Here is an 18,525-nt window from a genome sequence, read left to right as displayed (position 1 = left end):
GTCGGTTGCAACATAACGCGTCAGAAAAGGACTAGTTGGACCACCCGGTCTCCAGCGCTATAGAAACGTAGATGGCCAATTGGCCCCTCCGGTCCTGAATATGTTAACATTTGAAGAACTATTATTATTGTATAAATATTATGTATTTGTTCTTGACTTGTTCCATATCCTGTGGTGTCATCCTGTACTTGGATCTACTGAATGTGAATAAATACAAATTCAGATATTTGAGAATGATATGTGCGATATATAAGTTGTGAAGTTTTCATCGTGTGTTATGGTTCAGATTTTGGTTATTGGGGTTGCGACACTGAGTAGATAACAGTGTCTTGGAGGAACATGCTCCCTTCATCTTTCAAGCCTACCCCCACAACCTGACGGTGTATGTACTGTTTATACGGAACAGTGGTCTCTGAACTGTAAGTGAAAGCGAAAAGTTACCCTAAAAAGAGATTAGGTAAGTCAGTTCATAAGATAAATGCTCTTCTGCCTGTTCTATATATCTGTGGGTGCTGAAATAAAAACATATGAGGTAAAACATATTGTCATGTGTTACTGACTGGACACAGGGTTTGGTATGATAACTTGATTTATGCACCACATACATTGTAACTCAACTACAAAGTTTTGACTAGGTTTGAGCACGATAGACAGCCTCACATCCAAGTTCTGCTTTCAAGAACATGATCCTTTACATGGCTCCTCTTAGGTCTGTTTTCAGCTTCCATTTATTCCTTTTGCGCCTTTGCTGTGCACAGTTTGCCTCAGTTAATTGCGCTTCAGGGACTTGGTTGGTTTTGTGACATTTCTGAGGTGTGTTTCCATCCTCTGTGGATCCATGTTGTATCTCTTCCATAGCCATTTTTCCTTAGTGAATTCTGCTTCCAGTGACTTGATTCTTTCTGTGGCAGCGCTGAGGTCTGTTTTCATCTTCCTATTCTCCTGGTTCCATCTCTTCCATGCACAGTTTTCCTCATTCAGTTCCACTTCCAGTGATTGGAATCTCTTTATGGTAGCTCTCAGGTCTATTTCCAGCATACCTTCCTTGCTATTGTATCTCTTCCGTTGAGAGTTTGCCTCATTCATTTTCACTTCCAGGGATGTGATCTTCTTTTTGGAATTTCTCAGGTCTCTTTGTAGCCTCCTTTTCTCCCCTTTATATTTGTTTTGCACACAGTTTGCCTGAATCAGTTCTGCTTCCAGGGACTAAATTCTTTCCATGGCAGCTCTCAGAAATAATTCCAACTTTGCTTTCTCCTTATCAGAGATCATCTGCATGCATTTGGCCTCACTCAGTTCCATTTCCAGGTTCTCAATCCTACAAGTATATTGACAATATAAAACATCTGAGTTTGGACAAGTCTCTTCACTAGGCTGAAATTCTTCATCACTCACTACGTATTCACTACAAAGTGATGGTGACACATACAAATATCCCCGGAATATCTCGTCACAGTCTGGAAGTAGAGTAGTATGTAATTGTTCAGAAAAGTTGCTGTTATCCAACTTATTACTTTCTGTAAGTGGAAGTGGTGGCAAAATTTTCTTCTGTGCCAGGTGAGACCAGTTTGTTTCTTCTAAGAATGGATGCCTTTTGAGTTCCAGGAGTCTTTTGAGTTGGAATGAGGATATTGAACCATCTTCCTATAAATATAAAATCATTATCATATAAAATTGAATTGTTTAAACCAGCATTAAAGAGATATCTTTGCTCATGGTCATTTTATTCATTAGAGGAGATTTTTAATCAAAATAATTTGTAATACTGATTGGATGTAAATGGGAATAACTGTGTTATATTTTTTAATTTTAATTATGTTTATTACTTAGTATTATGTGATATTGTTTTATGATTAATGTTTAATGATTGTGACAAATGAACTTGGAGTAGTAAGAAGTAAAAGGTTGTATTTCTAACAGTGTATGAATCTATGTTGTTATGATATGGCTTGATTTAATGTTAAACCATGTATCTTTTTATGTTTTGTATGAGATTGTATAAGTTTGACTAGCTCTATATCCTATGGGTGCTAAAGCCCCTGTACAGGATTTGTGGAGTTATTTAATAACAATAAACAGTAAAGTTCCTCGGCATCATCTTTTCCTCCACCCAAACGCTTTCGTAGATCCTTGTCTAATAATTTAGAGATGAAGTTTGCCGCTTCAAAGGATAAGTCATCTGGGATATGGGGTTCTTGCGCAATTATTCGGAAAGTCAATTTCTCATGTGTCTCTGAATCACTTCGACGTTTAAGGGGTGACTCTCGTACGAGGAGTTGATATGTAACGATACCAAGACTCCACCAATCCACTGTCATATCATAGTCTGCGTTACTTCTTGCAATTACCTCTGGAGCCATGTATTTTAATGTACCACACCTTGAGTCTGCTCAATGCTTGTTGTGTGGAAGGAACATCCTGCTGAGACCGAAGTCTGGAAGGATTGCATGTCCATCGAAGTCCAGCAAAATATTCTCCAGCTTAACATCACGATGGATGATACCCATCTTATTTCGATTTCTGCAGCCTCATTTGTTTTGTTCTGATTTTTTGTCACACATTAGACAACAGCCACATAATGCTTATTTCCCAGTAGGCTCTATATTCTTCAGTTTCGGTAAAGAGCCACTCATTTTCCCCGGTCGTAAATGCCAAGAAAAAATGGATCAACAGAAGTTCTAATGTGATGGGTTAAGACTTCTTTGCATTTTGCCTTGATACCAGCCCATTTGTATCGACAGATGGAGAAACAAAAGCTCGTATTAATACATTCACTTCAGAATGTTTGGAACGGAGTGCACAGTTGCTCCATGTTTCTGATGGTTTGTTTCGGTAAGACGGACGACTTTGTCGTGGGTGTAAGCCGGGAAATCAGTGTTCTTATGTTACTCATGTAATGTATGTTACATATTGTTAAACGCGCCTCGTTTTATAATACGACGTAATTGCTATATATATTCCATACGGTCTATACGTTCATTGTCAGCTAGCCCAATTTCTGTTCGAGGCGTTGATGCCATCTGTTGGAGGAGCGAGAAACTTTACGACTTCAACGCGGGGAAGTGTATTATTTGAATTTCATGGCAGAGTGAGAGAGAAAGCTATCCAGGTTATTGATTTTCCCCACTGGGTTGCGCGATTTCATTTTTCGCGTGAAATAACGGGCCATCGGGCAGTGAAATTTTGTTAAAACCCGATTCGGGCCATTCGGGCTGTTACGAAGCATACTGTAGCGATCGGTAGCGATCGTATCGAGTGACTACATGGACGTAGGTTGATGTAGGAACAATTTTGTCGTGCTTTTAATACTGTATATTTGAGACTACTTACCCCACTTACCCAGCAACGAAACGAACATTAGCGCGACTGAAAAGCGTGCATTGATCTGCCAGGCGATCGCCAGGGCACAACTGACCGTAACTCACTGTGTTAGTGAAAGTACAGAGCAATATGGCACTAATGTGTGATGGTAACCGTTTGACATAGTTAGGACTGGAAGGATGGAGTTCCGAGACCCGGGCCATTAGAGGGTGAATCATCATCAGTATTGAAGCAGGTACTTAAAAAGTCCATAATTATCTCTTTCCATATAATAAACAAGCATTAAGTTTTCATGCAGCTTTGCTCACTATTAGGTGATATTCATCCTGGGGAGAAGTCAATACTAAACACCGAATGAGTAAATAGAATCAAGGCTTCAGTGTTCACTGTTGTTAGGAACGAAAATTAAATACAATAGAACGCCGATTATCAGAATTAATTAATGACAAAGGTGGTTCGGATAGTCAAACGTGGATAATTGGATTAAATTCTTGTCCACGAAAAATACCCTTATAACACTATTATAATGTACTGGACTATTATAATAATCACTCACTCATGGAGCTGAGTCCTTCCTGAGAATCCGCTAATTGTGCAGCTACTCAAGAACTTCCCAGCATTTTATGGAACCCAAAGGTTCATTATCATGCTCACGAGAGCCCTCCATTGGTCCCTATCCCAAGTCAGATCAGTCCAATCCATACCATCCCATCCTATCTCTCTAAGATCCACTTTAATATTGTCCACCCACCTACACCGTAGACCCACAGTGGTCTCTTTCCATTTAGCTTTCCCACCAGTATCCTATATGCATTCCTCTTCTCACCCATTTGTACTACATGCCCTGCCATCCTCATCCTCATTGACTTGATCATTCTAATTATTCTTGGAGAAGAGTACACGTTATGAAGCTCCCCATTATTTAGTTTTCTCCAGCCTCCCATCACTTCATTTCCCTTCAGTCCAGATATTCTCCTCAGCACCCTCTTCCCAAACACCCTCAGTCTATGTCCAAGTTTCACACCCATATAGAACCACAGGCAAAAGTATAGTGTTGTATATTCTGAATTTTATGTTTTTAGACAAGCAGTGCGCTGTGGGCTGGATGGCTGGGGTTCAAATCCCAGTAGGGGCAAGATTTCTCTCTACTCCACAGCATTCAGACCAACTCTGGGGCCACCTTTCACCTAGTATAAAATATTATTTTGAGGAACATTATTAACAGCTAAAGTTGAAATTTAAATGAGGTCTGCCACTTGCTCCTTTACTGTTTAAACCACTGGACTGTCTCATAGTACCACATACTTTAATATACTAGAACTCTGCATTCTTCCCACACAGTGTATTTGTGTGTTTCATGTGATTCTCGCAATAAACAGTGACTGTTTCCCTAAACAACATTAACCGGTTCGACTTTGTAGCAGAGACATAATGTGTTTCCTGTGAGGTACAAACTGGATTTGTATATATTACTTATAAATAATTAGGTATTTAAAGGGTTAATCCAATAGTAAACCTTATGGACGATTCAGGCCTGTTTACAAGCAGAGAAATCTTCACCATTGTGACATAAAGATATCGGTTTGGATGTAATAGTCCATTTGGATTAATAATATATATAATCATATCTAAACAAATGTTGGTTGAGTTCACTAGTCGAAAATAATTTTGTTTGCCAGACATTTCTCCACAAGAGAAGCCGCCCCTGCTATCACTGCTGTAATTACATTTGTCTGTAATAGTTTTCCTACATCTCAGTGTTAGCACCCTGGAGCATAATGTAAAGTATGGCTTTTTGTAGCAGTAAAGTGCTGCTGGCTTCTTCTGTGACCCTGCATTTGTTTGATTGCTGTGCAAGATATATGGATATATGATATTTCATACTTTGCTGAAAAATAAAGGGTTCTAGAAGTTTCACCATGGGGCATGCAGTAACGTAATTGGTTGAGGCACTATGCTGCAAGCTGGAAGGTTGTGGGTTCAGGTTCAGATGAGGTGGATTTTTCAATTGACCTAATCCTTCCAGCCGCACTATGGACCTGGGGTTGTCTCAGCCTCTAAGAGAAATGAGTGTCAGGAATCTTCCTAGTGGGTAGAAGGTGGCTGGTGCATAAATTTGACAACCTTACCGCCATCTGTGAGCTGGCTGTCTAGAGAAAATGTGGGAGCCTTGACATCTCAACCCTATGGGCCTTCACAGCCTCTTACAGGAATAGCTCTTTTTTTTTTTTACCCTTAGAAGTTTCACCATGTTCTGTGAGACAAGATTATAATACTAACAAAGCAGGTAATAAAATATTTGATGATTGCCGCATTTAGATTGAATAACAGGAAAATTGTTATTGACTATTTGACAGGAGCTTTACGCAGATGCTAGTAAAGCTCCCGTGACATCAGAGTTTCTACAATGGAGATCCCCTCAGCAGTGCAGACTCAAGAAAACAATGGGAACAATCTTAATGTGGAGCATGTGAACACCAATACTGAGCATGGAGATGAGAATGATGAAGCGAACACTAATAACAACCATCAACATCACACTGCTGTGGGAAGTCTGTGTGCACCAGCAGGGCTGACCTCCACACCTCGTAGCAGTGTTGAGGACCTGAGCGAGTATACAGATGCTGATGAGTCTGTCTCCTCTGCACCAACGGAGTTCTTGGCTGAAGTGAGTTTTACTGATGTTCATATCTGAATTTATGAGAAACACTGGACTGAAAGCAGTCAGTCAAACCCTCATTTAAGGTCGTTTTTGGGAAAAGTGGATTTGAACATTGAAGTGATGAAAATATTAAGTGGAGGAAATTAATCATCAATTGTTGACTTGGGATCATTGAAATTGTATGTTAAATAAGGGAAAACCTTAAATTGAGGGACATTAATACGGAGTTCGACTGTACTCTGAAGAACAAGATGCATTTTTTTACATTGAAATTAAAATTCTTACAACAATGACTAAGAAGATAACAGTCTCCTGGGTTGTAATACCATGTAGTTCAATAGAAGTCCACTTTAGTTTCAGAGGAACATACCACCCCCATCTTCAGGATTGAACATTAAGCCAAGCAAAAATGCAGATTGAAGCTAATGGCTTATTGTACTCTTTTATCGTGAAGATGAATCCAAGCAAGACACAGGCAAGAAATAAGCAGCTTGGCTTACTACTTGCCCTGAAGGTGGAGATAATATGTTCCTCTGAAAAGCTGGTAAATTTCTACAGAAATACATGGCATTATAACGTAGGTCATATTCTATGCATTTTTAAAATTAATCCATATCATTGGTTCTCAACCTTGGTCAGAATTCCATTTTATAATATATTATATTATATTATAATATTTTATAATAATAATATAATATAATATTACAGCCATGACAGTAGCGTAGTTGGTTGAGGCACTATGCTACAAGCCGGAAGGCCACGGGTTCAAGTCCCAATGAGGTGTATATTTTTTTTCAATTGGCCTAATCCTTCCAGCCACAATATGACCCTGGAGTCGACTCAACTGCTAACAGAAATGAGTACCGGGAATCTTCCTGGGAGGTAAAGGGCAGCCGGCGTGTAAGGCTGACATCCTCACCACCATCTATGAGCCGATTATCTAGAGAAAATGTGGGAGCCTTGACGCCTCACAACCCTATGAGGCTTCACTGCCTGTTACAGGGATAGCTTTACCTTTACAGCCATAACCACAGCAAAATACATCAGCAGTTTACAAACAGTATTAAGAAAATAACAAATACTTGTGTAGGATCTGAGGCTCTCACAACAGTGGATATGAAGGGTTCTATCTTCTGGGTTATAACATCATGTAGTCTGTTGAAAATCAACTAAAATTTAGGAGGAACTTGAAGGAGCTACCCATTTTATGCTGGTATCTTGCTTGGTTTATTTTCCAACCCTTAAAATGGAGCTGACATGTTCCTCCAAAATACTGGCTGATTTGCAGCTGACTGCATCACGGAAAAGAGAACTCTTCAACAAATATATAAGTCATACATATGAAAATACTAGTTTACACCATATTCTGTTCATTTACACAACAAAAGAAAAATTTGTTGGAAGGATTTCCTTGTCTTCCTTCTGCCTTGCATGTATTTATCAGTGTCTGTCTGTCTGTATATCCATCTGTATCTGTGAATCTGTCTCTGTATCCCCCTCTCTGTTTTTGTTAAGAGGTTTGGGAGATTACTTTGCTGTCAGTGGGGCCCCCTAATTTTTCATTTTCTGTGTGGTCTGTTTGTGTCTAGAGAAAATGTGGGAGCCTTGACATCTCACAACCCTATGGGCCTTCATGGCCTGTTATAGGGATAGCTTTACCTTTTACCTTTTTACTTATGGTAGGCTGAAATCTGTTAAACATGAATGTTATGTGAGAGAGATTTGAGGTTCTTAGGGTAATGACCATGGAACTTGCCACCTCCTATGATATGACACTGTGTGGACTGACAGAAAGTTACCAACATTTTGGAGCAACCTTCTGCTTCCAGGAGATGGGTGCAGCAGATTACTTTAAATCGTTAGTAACTTTCTACTGCACTACAGGCCACGTGTTCACACCAGGCCTGTAGGTTGCATGCGAAGAGAGGTACAGCAAGAAATAGCAGGACAGTGGTTGCAGTTGCACTGAGGCAGTGAAGGAGAATGATGCACTGTAACTAAGGCCTGTACACACCCTGCAGTCCTTGTTAATTAATGAGCTTGACCTAATCCTCTTCTCACCCTGATGAGAATTGCCAGGTATGTAGAAACATGAACAGTATGTGGCATCATATCCCAGATTACAGTAATCTCAAATCTCTTTATTATGTCAGGGCACATATTTCTTAATTTTATTTTATGGCTTGCTCTTTGCACAGTTCCTGTCTGCAGTGATGCTGAAGGATTATGAAACAGCCCTAAAATACTGCAAACTGAGTAAGTATGATGACTTATCTGCTTTTGTTTTGCTTTTTTTTTTTTTGTGCTGTCGGTGTCAGAGGTTTGTAACATCAATGATAAGATCATTAATCAATACGGAGTGGGTGGCAGAATGAAAATTGACGGGGGAGATCAAAGTACTTGGAGAAAACCTGCCCCTTAGTCACATTGTCCACCTCACATCCCATATGACCTGATCTGGGATCAGACCTGGGCCATTGCATTGGGAAGCCAGCTGGTGACTAACTGCATGAGACATGGCATGATCTGATGCGTTGTTATTCCATGTTAGGTGGGCCCCCTGTTGCCTGGCATGGTGTGTCCTGAAGTTGTAGGTGGAATAGATGGCCTCCAGGTATGACAGTCAGCTGTGAAAAGCTGATAAAGAGTGGTCTTCCAGCTTGGTAATTAGGTGGTGGGGCATAACTTCTCCTCACTAAAAAAAGCCTCCATGTTGCAACATATTTGGCTGAGCCTCAGGGTAAATCTTTGGAATGACTTAATAAATGGAAAATGAACATTGGATTTGGAACTTGGAATGTCAGGAGTCACTGTAGTCACAGTCAGTGAAAACTGCAAGAGAATTAGCAGATTGTTAGTTAGATTTAATGAGAATCATATAGCGCAAGAGAGACATTGAACCAGGAGATGTTTGAAGAATGCCGTCTTCTGGGATGTGGAGCCATGTAGATCCTGTATGAACCGACGTTTCGGAGGAACGTATCGCCTCCATCTTCAGGGTAGAAACTGTGAGCGAGGAATCAGCTTGAGCAGGTGGCTGCATCCTTCAGATTTTTCTACCCTGAAGATGGAGGCAATACGTTACTCCGAAACATCGTTTCACACAGGATCTACATGGCGCCACATCGTAGGAGATGGCATCCTTCATAGTCACCGTCGTGAAAATCTCAAATCTTAAACCAGGAGATGTTTATTCACATTTCTGCTTAAATATGAGTGCTTACCATTTTGACCATGCAAATGAAGGGAGCATGTTCTTGTGGAATGTTGGTACACCTATCTGTCATACCACACAACGTCACATCCCAGAAGACTGTAACCTCGTGGTTCAGTGTCCTAGTAATGAAACTTCAATTCACCTTAGCACTATACATCCATCTCAGAATATTATGTTTTCTTATTTCAGTCCTGCAGTATGAACCCAACAATGCTACTGCCAAGGAGTTCTATCCGTTAATTGTGGAGAAGCTGCAGCTCAGTGAGTATTGCTTACTCTGTTATGAATCGAGTGCCAGTTGGAGATGAAGCCCAAACTTAAAAAACTGAGGATGTGCTACTTGGGGGTCAGGGGTGTCGCACACTGCAGGGGACAGTGGTAGTTGATGTTCTCACAGCAGAGCTTATGATGAGTTCTGTCTTCAGGGATATAACATCATGTAGTCTATTGAAAGTCAACCAATGTTTTGAACAATATGTCACCTCCATCTATTTTTTATGAGGATATCAGAGCAGTTTTTGTGAAGAGTTCTATCTTCTGGGATATAATGCAGGGCTTACTACCTACTTCACACTGGTTTTTTGCTTCACTTATTCATCCCTGAAGATGGAAGTGGCATGTTTCTCCAAAAAGTTGGTGGATGTTGCACAGACTACGAGGCATTATATCCCGAAGATAAAACTCTTAAGTGATAAATGTGTTTGGAGCAATTGCAGATGAATGTGAAACTTGGGAAGAATATAAGGGACTTTCTCATAATGCCCAGTTCCCTTTCTAGTAAGAGGAATAACATGAGAGATGTTCAAGTGAAATCTATTCATGGTGCTGTAAAATCAGGTTTAATGAAGACTGCAAGGCCACAGTGATACAGGGGTTACAGCAGCAAGCCAAAAAGTTGTTTGCAAAAAGTATCCATCAGCTGATGTTTCAGTGGGATGCCTGCCTGGGGACTATTTTTAACACTCTGCTGCTTACTCAGAACAATCTCTGGACAGGTTTCATTTGAAAAATGGTCATAAATCTTCATGGGATATAGCGCCGTGTAGTCCACTGAAAGTCAACCGACTTTTCAGAAGAACGTGTCACCTCCATCTTCAGCCTTCACGCTGGTTTCTTGCTTGTCTTATTCTTCAACCCTGAAGATGGAGGTGATATGTTCTTCTGGATCATCGGTTGACTTTCAGCAGACTGTGAGGTGTTGTATCCCATGAAGATGGTATGCTTCATAACCATCCGTGTGAGAACATGAAATCCTACATACTGTCATAAATCTGTTTACAAAATTTGCAACTTGTCATACATTCTTGAAGTGAAACATTAAATATCTCCTTATGTCAGTAATTTTGCTGGCAATTCTGCTAGATTTTAGCAATGTTTTCATACTCTTTTATCCTACCATGTTAGCTATAGCATGAGGTCAGCAACACAGGTAATGCTGAATGCAGTATTATTTTTGTGAAAAAAGAACTATGATTACCTCTCTTCTGCTAAATATATTTAGATTGGTGACACAGAGTAAGAAATAGAGAATACATTGTACGTGGTGCGTTCTGCATATAATGCCTCCTATTTTTTTGGTTAATATGTAACGTCTGAGCTGCATGTTGGTGGTGTTGTAGTAAAGGTTGAACCTTCCCACCAATGTACTGTTAATTTGGTTGTCGTGGGACAGATAGCGACAGCAGAGCAGTCTACCAAAATGGCGTCTGACATAGAAGTGCGTATGAAGGAGAAATGTGTTATTGAATTTCTCACTGCCGAACAAATTGTACCCATTGACATCCATCGACACTTGCTAAAGGTGTACAGAGACAATACAGTGGATGTCAGCACAGTGATTCGGTGGGTAGTGCGTTTCAGCAGTGGCGAAAGTGAAGTGCACGACAAGCCACGCCATGGGCGTCCCGGCTCAGCTGCCACTCCTCACAATGAACAGCGCCTCATCTAAACAGATCAGCAGATAACAACCAGGGACTGTCAATTCTGAACGCTACAAAACGACGCTGACTAAGCTGAAAGCCCGTATTTCCCGAGTCAGGCCAGAGAAGCAGACAACCTTTCGCTTGCAACATGATAACGCTAGACCCCATACCAGTTTGGCTACCACCATGCATATTGGAAAGTTTGGCAGGACTGTCCTACCACATCCACCTTATAGCCCCGATTTAACACCTTCAGACTTCCATCTCTTTGGGCCTATGAAAGACGGACTACACGGGCTGTAAGAAAGTGGCTAGCCTCTGCTGACGCAGACTTTTACGGGCACGGCGTACAGGCTCTTGTTCATCGATGGCAAAAGTGCATAACGAATGGTAGTGATTATGTGGAAAAATAGCTTTAGAGGCATTATATACGGAATGCCCTTAGTAATTTCCTATCTTATAAATGTTTAACAATTTTGACTTTCTGTTTCAAAAGTTATTGGGGAAACACACACACTTCTATGGATATGGTATTTTGTTTGAATTTCTGTTGCAGAAACAGAGATCAGAACACAACCCCCTAACAATATGTGGATTATGCAATATCACTGTTCTCATTTCTGAGTGCCACACTGGCAAATGTTGAGACAGTGCTGTACTTATTAGTCAGTAGGACTTGAGGTTCTCATGGTGCTGATTATACAGAGTTATATCTTCTGGGATACCATGTAGTTTGGTTAAAGCTGATGTTTTGGAGGAGTATGTCGCTTCCCTCTTCAACCCTGAAGACAGAGGTGACATCAGTTGACTTTCAACAAACTACATGGCATTATATTGCAGAAGACAGAGTGCTTGTCATTAGATACTGAACATGGAATGACAGTGTACAAATTCTCCTTGTGTGCATTACTGTAGTTTGTAATGGATTTCACTCACTTCTCACATGATTCTAGATGGTACCTGTCACAGTCTTCTGTATAGAGAGCTCTTGCTGTCTCGTGCAAGCATGTGTATACCCCATCTCTTTCTTACCACTTGAGACATGGTACTACAGTATTACCTTTTACATATTCTGCAATAGCTGTGTTATTCCAATATTTGCAGATACATACTGAAGACTTAAATTGGGTCTGATCGTCATTGTTGTTGTCCTATAATATCCTCCCAGATTTGCATCCTTTTATTCCATTTCTTCTTTGTAACTTGTCACGTTTGAGGGAAGCATTTTTAGACTTAGGTTCCCCAATAGAGATAGTTCCCTGCCCAGAGCATAGACCAGCACTGGAAGGGTGAACATTGAAAGCCTCAGTGTTTTCTTCAAGTATGTTACATTCAGGTTTTTAAGTGATATTGCAGTTAGATATGTTCAGGGTGGGTCAGCCCCCTTGGTGAGTGATGGTGGTTCAGAGACCTCCAAAGTGATGTTCAGTGAGAATTTTTCTAAGCTGGCAATGTTGTTCATTGCTTTTATACCTGCTCTACATCATTTGGTAACATTTATTGAAAAGACAGTTCCTATAGTTTGCTATACTTCAAGCTTGAAGCTAATTTATTTTCTTTCCTCTCTTGTGACCTCTCATCCTGTCCTGCATTACATAATTTTTATGTTACTGTTGTTTATGGTAAATTCATTTTCATTCACCCAGGCTGCCAGATTTTTCATAATGTTCTGCAAATTTGAACTGAGAAAATAGTGACCATATCATCCATACATTCACATGCATGCACACTCTCTTTTTTTGTACTGATGTTGTGAATCTTACAGGATTGAATGACATCTAATGAGGCAATGCAGGATAACACCAGGCCCAAAGGGTCACATTCCATTCAGCTGCACGTCAAGAATCAATGTCTTATTTATACCAACAATAATTTATACCATGTTGTATGTTGGCATAATTTCAGTTAGAAGGTTCAGCTGCTTACTTTCCCTTATTGCCTTCTTTAGCTTCTTTATGAGTGTGATGATGTAAAACCCTTGGCACTAGTCATAAATGTATTTTTCTTGTGGGTGACAGAAGGGTAAAGAGCAGGTGACATTAAAGTCATATTATACATAACAGGAGCATATGGGAATAGTGATTGTTAATATAGATTAGACTTTCATTATACCTGCTTTTTGAAGTATAAGAGAATGTATTATATCATAGGCATCACCAGTATAGTATCAGGACCTAAACCATTTGACAGATTGTCTTACAATTCTGTATGAGAAACTTTCATGAACAGTTGTTGGATAGTTCAAGTTTTCAGGCATATTGATCCATAATAAAGCCTAATTTACATAGGGCCATGAGTGGACTTTTTCAAATACCCTATAAACCGTTTCACAGATTTTGTTGAAATTCAGTAAGGGAAACTTTCACAAAATGTTGTTAGGTACCTCTGATTTTCAGCCATATTGAACCACAATAAGGCCTACTATGCATAAGGTCATAAATAGACTTATCCTCAGATTCTGTTCAAATTTGATATTGGAGACGTCTACTAATTTGCATATCATTATTCCAGTTTTTAAGTACAAAGAATGTCATTTGTTATTTTGTGTGCTGAATTATGGAGAACTGTAACAAGGAGGTTATCTTTGAAAGTAGAAACATTACATTCATGCTTACAAACACATTGAATTTTAATAAGAAACATCCAGATCTATAAATATACCACTGGGCATTAATAGGTCAAAAATACCTTGTTACATCCTCAGTCAGAGTAAGAAATAATTTTCTTAATTGGATCAACCAGAATAACATTTAGTTATTACTGACCACATACGTCAGTGTTACATTTGTCCTTGCTGAATCAGGTTAAAAATGAAATAACGTCTGCATGAAAAGTTAAATACAAGTACAGTCAGTCTGCTCCTGAAATGTCAATTTTAAAAAGGTAAATTTATCCCTGTAACAGGCTGTGAAGGCCCAAAGGGTTGTTAAGATGTCGATGCTCCCACATTTTGTTTAGACAGTTGGCTCACAGATGGCAGTAAGATTGTCAGCCTTATGCACCGGCTGCCCTTTACCCCCCAGTAGCTGACTCAACCCGAGCACTGTAGTGTGGCCAGAAGGATTAGGCAAATGAAAAAAATCCAACTGATCGTGATTCGAACCCATGACCTTCTGGCTTGTAGCATAATGCCTCAACCAAGTATACTACTGCATGCGCCCCCTGAAATGTCAGTTAGTTACAAGAAGTGTTAATAGTGGTGTCAGACTCCTTGCATATATCAGACTTTCGGCAAAAACTTATGTTGTGCTAAAGAGTAATATCCTCTGGGATGTCATGCAATATAATCTTGTAGAAGCTTAGCAACATTTCAGGGGAATAAACTTCATCTTCAGGGTAGAAAAGTAAGCAGCATAGCAGTAGAGAGTAAGCTTCATTCATTCAAACACTGATAAACTTCTACCAGATTATGTGGCATGACGTCCCAGAAGAAAGTACGCTTCATAGTCACTGCTGTGAGAACCTCAGATTTGACTTATTTTGTATTGTTGCATAACCCACGCGAATACATGAAGCGGTCTTATGTGTTATTAATAAGACGAATGTGTTTACAGTGAAGGAGCAGGAAGAATCTAATAGCAGCAGCAACAGTGACAGAAGTGAAGACAGCAGCGGTGGCAATGATGACTCAAGCAGTGATGGTGAGGAGAAGCCCATGAGGTCTTCGGAGTCTGATTCCGATGCCACTACAGCAAGTTATTCAAGTCTGGAAGACGAGGAAGCTGACGGAAATGACAAACATCAGAAAAACGACAATGCTGATGCAGGTAATGGTAATGACCTGAAAGGAACACCACCAAAGATAACCTCTATAACAAAACTCATCAAGGAAATGACAGTTGAACCGTCTGTCACAATATCAGTAAGCGGAGTACCCAACAGCGAACCAGCCAGTGACACACATCAAGCATTTCAGAGCACAAGTTCTGATTCTGAGTCACCTACAGAACCCGTGAGCCAGCCGACGATAGCTGAACTTCGTGCCAAGGTGGTACCTGGTAAGGCGAAGTAATGCAACTGCAATAAAATGGGAGCTCGGCAGCTGTGCAGTGCTAGCTCTAGAGTGGTGATAGTTCACAGTTTGGAACACTTAAGGTAGCAGCACAGGAGAAGACAGAATCTTTCTCAGTCAGAAGTCTGGAGAGCCAAGGGTGGTAATAGAGTTTAATTGCTGACAACACTATATCTGTTTATCATATGAAATATTCTGTTTTTTATTATCATGAACCAAAAAATCCTTCAGATCCCCTACACATGAAACACACAGTTTCTGCCATTAAGATTGTGAGACATGTTTAAATTAATATTCTGTATTAATTTCATTTATTATATTAAAACACCTACAGAGTACATACAAAGTGAAACTTACTTTTAAACCTTAAATTAAGAATATGATAAATTTGATAGCATGGAAGGAGAATTTCTTATTTTCAATGTGTTATTCATCAAAGCTCCTGGAATCATCTTATATTGTCAATGTATTTCAGTCTAATATGGCTTACATATCACACAGAAATATAAACAGAGCAACAGTGTTGGTGCAGCACATAATCATTCTCGGTAAAGTTCAAGTACTGTATGCAGTAAAATATCAATACTGTTAACTCTAAATGATATGTCAATTGCAGAACATTGTGTTTATTTTGTACAGTTAATTATTGCTGAGAGGTTTGTTGGTGGTCATGTGTCAGGTATAAGCATTATTCCTGTTATAATCCATGCTAGGATGTCTCCTTTTTTGCCTTAAATTCAGAAGCACAGAGATGCAGTCCTGCATTCATGGAAGTTTACAAGCAAAGTGCAAATTATCAATCTCAGTATCTTTCACCAGAATATCAGAGGACTGGGAAGCAAAAGTGATGAATTAATACATCATTTTGAAGTAGACAACATAAATCATCACTTATTATGTCTAAATGAGCATCACATGGTTGAACAGGTGCTGCTGCATCTCAATGAATGGTTACCTATTATGCTCCAGCTTCTGGCCAAGAGGCCTACGTAGGGGACACATGTTTATTTTTGCTATGACAGATCGACATTTCAGTAAAATTGATATTTCTCATCACTGTAAGGAGCAGGACTTTGAAATCTGTGCAATTCAATTAGTAACTAAAACATCTAACCTAATTATATTAAGCTTGTGCAGAGCTCCTACAGGAGAGGTTAATGAATTTCTAAGGAGGTTAAATGCAACTTCAAAAATATCTGTATAGTCCAAAATCTGAGTTTATAATCTGTGGATACATAGACATAAACTGTTTAAATGAGAATAACCATAAAAAAGTAAACTCTTTACTAAAGTTGTATGATTTGTCACACATTGCGAATTTTGCAGCAAGAATCCAGAATTCCTCGGCTACAGCCATTGATAATATTTTTATAGATAGTGTAAGGTTAGGCTCTTCTTGTACATTTCCTATAGTCAGCAGTCTCTCAGACCATGATGCTCAATTTCTTACAGTTAATAATATTATTACAAAATATTATTACCAGAAAAATTAATAATTAAACCATTGCTCAGTTTCCACATCTGTTAGAAAATGAAACATGGGAACCTGTTTTCAAAAATAAGGCTATAAACTATAAGTTCAGTTGTTTTTTATATATTTTTCTAAATATCTGTGAAGCTAGTTTTCCTATTCAGCATAAAAAATGACCGAATTACACAAGGAATAAAAATATCCTGCAAACATAATAATCTCCACATGAGAGCATATTACATTAAGTATTGCAAAATTCTGAGCAGAGTCTTAAAAGAGGCCAAACTGTGGACTTATAGCAAAATTATATATAAAAAAACTGTGGTTTTAGTCCGCAAGCTAACTATACTGACATAGCGTCTGCCACTTATCAGCAAAGTTAGTGCCAACTTTAGCGGATAGAGGGTGTCGCGTGATCAGCACAACAAATCCCCGTGGCCATTAATTTCCATTTTCTATACTGGAGCAAAATTATATAATCATATAAAAACAACCTGGACTATAATAAAACATGAACAGAAAAATTACACGTGACTGAAATGATACCATCTCTTCTTACAAATGATGAAAAAGTAAAGGGCACAGAAGTACAGTGGAACCTCGCATAACGAGCATAATTTGTTCCAGAATCTTACTTGTAATGCGAAACACTCGTTAAGCGAAACAATTTTTCCCATATAAATTAATGTAAAATACAATAATGCATTCCATGCCGAAAAAAAATACTCAAAAAATTTTATGTATAACGTTTATTCAAAGAAAATTATATATACTTTGTTAAGGAGCGTGAATCATCTTCATCTTTTCTTCTATACAGGATGAACCAACCTGGAATGCGAATTCGACTTGCAGAAAACAAAAATGAGAATATATAACCATTGCATAGATATTCTTGTCACTCCCTTTGAAGCATCTATCTCCTTAATCTTGTCCTTGTTCTTGAGGATAGTGCAAATCATTGATGTAGACCGATTGTATATGCGTGCTAGATCAGCCATGCTCACACCTCCTCCTCGCTTTTCAATGATTTTACTTTTCATTTCTACGGTTATTTTTATTCTCTTGTGGCTATCTTTTTGCGGCTTTTTCTTCAGGGACATTTTTGCAAGGGTTATTAAACTTTGCACAAAAAAAATCACAAATAATATGTCTGAACACAAGTTTGGAAAAATGTGTGATCACAAGCGACACTAAGATGCTAGCGGAAGGAGTGCTAAACACAGACTGATGTAGCAAGCGCATAATCCGGGACTTCCCCTCTCGTCACTCATTATGCGGAATGTCGCTCGTTAAGCGAGTAATTTTTTTACAATTTGTTTTGTTCGTTATGCAAATTACTCATTATGAGAGGTGCTCGTTAAGCGAGGTTCCACTGTAATTGTTGATGCCTTCAGTACTTTTTTCCTGACAATTGCTTAAAATCTAAACTTGCATCATAAATTGAGAGGTGATGCCATTTCATTTCCTAGCAAATTCACTGCTTTTAAGACCATTCCAACCACTGAAACTGAGATAAAAACTACAATACATTCCCTCATAGCAAAATCTCCTCAGGTTATGATGGGATAACAAGTAAAATTTTAAAAATTTGTGCATTTCTAACCAGTCAGCCATTAACTCACATTTATAATCAGTCAGTATTCACAGTGATCTTACTTAATTGTCTTAAGATTTCAGTAAAAAGAAGACTACTAAAAAATGGGACAAAACTAGTATGTCAAACTACAGGCCAATTTCACTATTAACACTTTGCGGACTTGCGATTTGAATATTTAAATCACCCTGGGGATCTGTATTTTTATACCTGTTACCCTAACTTGTGCACTGTTCACTTCAAAAATTAATATAAAATCTCCTAATTAATTTTATGAACTATAATTTTTGGAGAACAATTACCAGTGCTCCTAGAAGTGCTTGAGA

The 18,525-nt window shown here is 39.0% G+C and overlaps 1 protein-coding gene across 1 annotated transcript; it reads left to right on the top strand.

Moving 5' to 3' along the window:
• The first annotated feature begins 3,080 nt into the window (after positions 1-3,080).
• LOC111871305 (uncharacterized protein DDB_G0287625) lies at positions 3,081-17,265 on the top strand. Its single transcript, XM_023864309.2, has 5 exons — positions 3,081-3,556; positions 5,679-5,989; positions 8,182-8,239; positions 9,390-9,461; positions 14,677-17,265. The coding sequence occupies exons 2-5, from the start codon at positions 5,729-5,731 to the stop codon at positions 15,132-15,134; spliced, it is 849 nt and encodes a 282-aa protein (XP_023720077.1). The 5' UTR covers positions 3,081-3,556; positions 5,679-5,728; the 3' UTR covers positions 15,135-17,265.
• Positions 17,266-18,525: the final 1,260 nt, after the last annotated feature.

Source organism: Cryptotermes secundus, unplaced genomic scaffold (genome assembly GCF_002891405.2).
Source record: "Cryptotermes secundus unplaced genomic scaffold, Csec_1.0 scaffold1116, whole genome shotgun sequence".
Taxonomy (NCBI): domain Eukaryota; kingdom Metazoa; phylum Arthropoda; class Insecta; order Blattodea; family Kalotermitidae; genus Cryptotermes; species Cryptotermes secundus.
Note: the sequence above shows the minus strand (reverse complement) of the source record. Positions and strands in the feature narration are given on the sequence as shown.

Coding starts and splice junctions, on each gene's coding strand:
- LOC111871305 (XM_023864309.2), top strand. CDS start 5,729: ATGGAGATCCCCTCAGCAGTGCAGACTCAAGAAAACAATGGGAACAAT. Junction 5,990..8,181: donor CAACGGAGTTCTTGGCTGAA/GTGAGTTTTACT, acceptor CTCTTTGCACAG/TTCCTGTCTGCAGTGATGCT. Junction 9,462..14,676: donor TGTGGAGAAGCTGCAGCTCA/GTGAGTATTGCT, acceptor ATGTGTTTACAG/TGAAGGAGCAGGAAGAATCT.